At 44.1% G+C, this 5,303-nt stretch overlaps 1 protein-coding gene across 1 annotated transcript; it reads left to right on the top strand.

Annotated features, from left to right (window-relative positions):
• Positions 1 to 2,070: 2,070 nt before the first annotated feature.
• LOC146281779 (uncharacterized) lies at positions 2,071 to 4,354 on the top strand. The gene has a single exon (XM_084701975.1). It carries the CDS (start codon positions 2,071 to 2,073, stop codon positions 4,306 to 4,308), a length of 2,238 nt encoding a protein of 745 aa, XP_084558101.1. The 3' UTR covers positions 4,309 to 4,354.
• The last annotated feature ends 949 nt before the right edge of the window (positions 4,355 to 5,303 follow it).

Raw genomic sequence — 5,303 nt, 5'->3', positions numbered from 1 at the left:
CACATTGTAACTCCTCTCCCTCTCCCTTGCCCTTGTCCCACTCCTCTCCCTTGTCCTGGTACTTCATCTCCTTTGTGCAGGTATTACTGTACTGTATTCTTACTTTCTTCTTGTTTCTCTATATTGTTTTTTTTCCACACAAGATCAGCACAAAGAGCTCCACTTTGCAGTATATATACCATATAGTCATACGATTGAAAGAACCTCAACACCATAGTGTTTCCTAGTTGGGAATCAACTGTAATTTATAGCATTTGCATAACTTCAACCAGCTTTTTCTCAGTAGCAATGGATTAAAATACAGGGGATATATTTGTGTTTCAATTCACAATATGAACAGCTGTTTACTTTGACTTTAGCCAATAATTTAGGTTTTGAACATAGTGTTATCTGTTCTGACATACAGTGTTAAAGCATTGGTAAATTGGTCCGTAAAAATCGATTGTGTTGGTCTTGGTGGAGCTTGTGTGTAAAAGAAGTTCAAGCATTTAAAATGTGTGTTTACTCTATGCATTGTGTGTCAAAGCAACAAGAAATGTGTTAATTGTATAGCCAGCACAGGCGGATGTTCTGCTAACTGTGTCAAGAGTTTAGAAAACTTGTTAAAGGTATTGAAAAAACTGTCATAGCGATTGAAAAAAACTGTAAATAGCCTAATTCACATAGCCTACAGATTGACAAGGTTTTCTATTTGACCAACTATACGACTACTGTTTTCGAAAGTAGGCCTACATATAAGCCATAGCCTACTAATAATGTGTAATATCACGTGTGTATTATTAAACATGCCTATACTGTTACTTCCATCCACACAGCAATGCCTACCCATGATGCAGACATGCAGGTAACTAACTAGTTTTTTTTTCTTCTATTGATTGTAGTATTTGATGAGTCGTCAACGCATTTAATTCAATGAAGGAACGTGTTTACTTGCAGGGTGAAAATTCTGTTCTGGCTAGAGTGGATACGGAAAACATGAGGTATTTTTTCAGTCATGTTAACTTGGCTTTGAATTAGTAATTGTTTCCAGTGATCACAATTTAATTTACAAAATTGGAAACTATGTATCGACAAGAATAGATCAGATCTGACATTGAAAGCTATTGCTGCTTGTTGGAGAAATTAACAATGTAATGTTTTGACTACATGACTGTAGGCTTTTTTATCACCCAGGGAATGGTGAGAATGTGTTAAGACTAGAAGATGTTGGGAGTTTGTTTGTTTTAATGAGATGCAGACCATCTGCTTGACATACCTTTGTGAAGTAGCTTTTATGACATCAGGAGATCCTCTTGTTGTGTTTCACTTACGCGCAGGACGACAACGGATGCTGACCATTTGACATACACCACGACAGCTAAAGAAAACACCAGCAACCTTGCGCACCGGCGCAGTCAGTTTAACGGAGTTAAAGAATTTCTCTCTGACGAGGACGTACACATCTCTGTTCATCCAACCCGGCTGACGGCATACGAACAAGATACCTTTCTGGAGTACAGATTTGACATTGATGGTGTGGTGCTAGAGCTCCAGGACATGGCGGCTATCAAAATGCCATTAAACTATGTCTCTTTTGATAAACCGACAAAGTACAACTTGAAGCCAGCATTTCATCTGCTAAAAAAGCACGTCAGCAACAACCATGTCTACTCTGATAAGGGTTTTGCATGTCTCATGCACTGCAAAGGGATTAAACTGGCTGAATCCCAGGTAATTCACAGTAATCATTTAATTATTTGTCTTTCTTGTGCTCAATGGTGCATTCTCTCTCGCCCATTTTTTTTTTTACTTGTATGTTTGTGTGTGGTAGTTTTAAAAGCTATTACGCCCATTAGGAACTGTATGTTATTTAGCAACAGCTGAAATTGCAGGCCGGGTGACTTCATGTTCATGTTTCATGTTCTGAACACCTCACAGGGATGGAGCTTGACCGTCGCTTTGATACCCGCTGAAAGAGATGGACGTGACTGGATGAAGTTTCAGCAGAACATGGACACCGAAACACTGAAGTACTTTGTTGAAGTGCATACACAACTTACCATGTTGTTAGAAAACCTTTCATTAGACGACATGTCGCGACCCACAGTGCGGAAAAACACAATGTACGACCTGTCCAGGGTCAATGTCCTTGAACCGGACCAGGGATTTTACTTGACATTGATAGACAATGCTCTAGCCAACACAGGGAAGAACAATTCATTGAGGACCATTGTGATTTTGACCAAGTTTGGACAGAAACAAAGGTCTGACCTGAATCTTTGCCAGCTGTGTGAAGTCGCCAGGGTGAAAAGTGTTAGCATCCACACTGCTTGTGACATCCTGTCCAAGTGTGGAGATCATCATCATTTTTGGTCAAAGTACGCACTACAAAAGCTTGTAGGATTAAAGGGCAGTGTGTTCGCTGCCCTGTCCATGAGGGAAACTGTGAACTTTCAGAGCAATCTGGATGGTAAAAAAATGGACATCAGCAAGCGCCTCCAACAAATTGTAGTTTCTCCAGAACAACTGACATTCATACAGCTCTACGCAGATACTCCGCACAACAGAACACGTACATACTACTCTCATCCTGTTTCGGGGGAGATTGTTTGCTGCGGGCTTATGCACCACATGACCGCGAGGGCCATGTCAAACCGCAGCAGGGACTATTTACTTCACATGAGAGAGCACACCAGAAAGTTACAAACGCGTGTTGCCGCCAGGGTCGAAGTTGTCACGCTATGTGCAGCAAACCAGATGTGCCGTGCACTCAGTGGGAGAGACTTTTTTGATGTTCCAAAGCTGCGCGCCCTTATTGAACAGGAGCCTATGCTACTGCCTTTTGAGGAGTGTGGAGTGCCAGGAGGCAACACCTTCACCAGTTTACTGCGGGAACTGCCAACTCACCTCTGTGACACGCTACAGGCAGCCCTTGACGCAGGCCGAGGCACTGGCCGATTCACAGAGTCCTGGACTGCTTTCCAGGCCGAGATTGCTTTGGAAGTCTTCTTTTGGGGAAGGCCCTCCAGCAAGTATGACTTGGTTCTTGCTGCTAACCTGGGGCCGGCCACTGACAAGGAAAGAAGCTTAACCTGGGAAAGGGGAATCTTGGGCTTAGCTCCCGTCAACTCTGCCACTTTGGAAGACACTCCCCCTCCACTTTTGTATTGGACCAAAGATGAAAAGCAGAAGGCCCGAATTCAAAGAGTATTTGCGTTCGCGGATTACGTGGAGGCAGCTTTCCCCGTCATAGGCAAACGCCTGTTAAGAGTCGTCCTTTCAGATCTGCTGGAAAACAACAACTTGTCCCTTGAAGCATTCACCAAAAACGAACCACCCAGTTTCGGCCGTTGCACTGGCACACTCAGCACTGGTCAGCTAGTGGAACAGCTGTTAAAAGTCAAAATGTTTGCATTTCCATACACGTATGGAAGGGCGGCCGCTCTCCTGGAGGCAGCTGGTAAGCCAGTAAGAGACATCTTAGATTCCGCTTTGACTTCCCTGGCTATCACTTTTTTCCCTGCCATCAAACTGCACGACGAGACGCGCAATGTAAAGGTGAGTTGGAACAAACGGGACTACTGGAACGTGCTCGCCCCCCTGCAGAACCCGACGCCGCAAGCCAGAGCAGCTCTTTTCGAAGCAGACGTTGTGGTCGAACTGATTTCCAGAGGGCTGACCTTTGAAAAGAATTTGGCCGCCGCCAAAGAGAACGGAATGCCATGGATGCTAGCCGTGCTGGAGCGTCTGGATGGAGAGAGACGGAATCTGAGTAGGCCACAACTGGTTACTGTCTGCACTTTCCTCAGTTGTGTAGCCTTGCTGCAGCAGGGTGTTTACGTGGACTACAACAGCTTGTCCAGGCTCGAAATGGCGCTCCCCGTCACACAAGCCAGGCTCAGACTTTTGCAGATACAAAGCAAAACCATTTTACCGGGTGTAAGTAAACTGAGGATATATCGCCTAGACCACGAAATACCCTTTAAAATAACACCTCTGCAAGTGGGGCTAAGCCAGGTAAAGCCTGATGCCTGGCACGAACAACCACAACAACATCAACAGGAAGAAGACTTTGAAGACCTGCTGCGCGATGACAATCAGCAACAACAGACAGTAACCCACACGCCCAGTCTGGCCTTACCAGCTGGGTATAAAATGCGTTGGTCTTCCCAAGAACTTGACCTTGCACACCAAGCAATTCAGGCACATGGAGGAAGTGCATCAATAGCAGCATACAAGCTCTACGTCGACCTTTGCATCAATGCCAGAACACCCACACGCACTCATGATGCCTTTAAAAAGAAAGCAATCACTTTTCGGACATTCTGATGAGGCAATAGACAATATTTCAAATTGCTTCCTTAAAACTCTTTAAAATGGGTCATGTTGTGTGTACATCCTGTGAATTGTGTTTTTTTTTTTGTTGAGGTGAATATGGACATGTTATTGTCTTAAAAAGCTTGGGCTGAAAATGTGGACATTTGACCCTACAGTTACAGTCCATTCAGGCTGTTTCAAAACTGTTAAACTAAAGTCTAATCTAATCGAATATACTTGTGTTGTGATCACTGTGTGAAGATTTTGGAAAAAGTGACATAAATGTTGAGAAATGTGTCCTAGCGTGTGTCCTTGTGTTGTTCTGTGTACATGACAAATAAAAGCTCAGCATAGATGTAAATTATGTTCTGTGTACTTATATGTTATGTTATGCCAGGTGCTTGCGTTGTCTTGTCTTAAGAATTTCAGTGCCCAGTCTAACCTTGTGTTGATCTGTGTACCTGACAAAAAGACTGACTAAAATACTTGAACATAGCGACAGTAAAAAAAAAACTGTCATTGTGCATGCTATGTGAGGATCCTATGTGCAGGAGAGGAGGACATGGACAAGGAGCTGGGGTTAGGGCTAGCATGACAGGAGACATATCTCAGGACAGGAGCTGGGGACGGAATCGAGAATAATCTCCATATTAAATGTTTGTATTATTGTTAATTTTTATTAAAAGTTACATACAATGAAATTATTATAAGGGAAAAGCACCACCTCTGCACAGGGTCTATTCATACACGTTGATATAATCCGCAATGCTAGCCGGTTTTGTTTCTAGTGACGGGGTGTTCACGGAAGGGAGTTTATAGGTGCGCTCGACTTTATGCAGTGCCGGCATCGCCTGCAGCCCGGCTGACTTGAAGCAGCCAATGGCATTCTCAGCTTCAAGGCAGTTGGCTGCAGCTGGCTGTCGGCGCCGCCGGTGCTGCATGAAGTCGAACGCGCCTATTGTTTGGGACCGGACGAACCGGAACTTGAAAGATGGCGCGGTCCATTT

The sequence above is a fragment of the Hypomesus nipponensis genome, chromosome 7, assembly GCF_054491055.1.
Source record: "Hypomesus nipponensis isolate SF chromosome 7, ASM5449105v1, whole genome shotgun sequence".
Classification (NCBI taxonomy): Eukaryota; Metazoa; Chordata; class Actinopteri; order Osmeriformes; family Osmeridae; genus Hypomesus; species Hypomesus nipponensis.
This window is presented reverse-complemented; position numbering and strand designations above follow the sequence as displayed.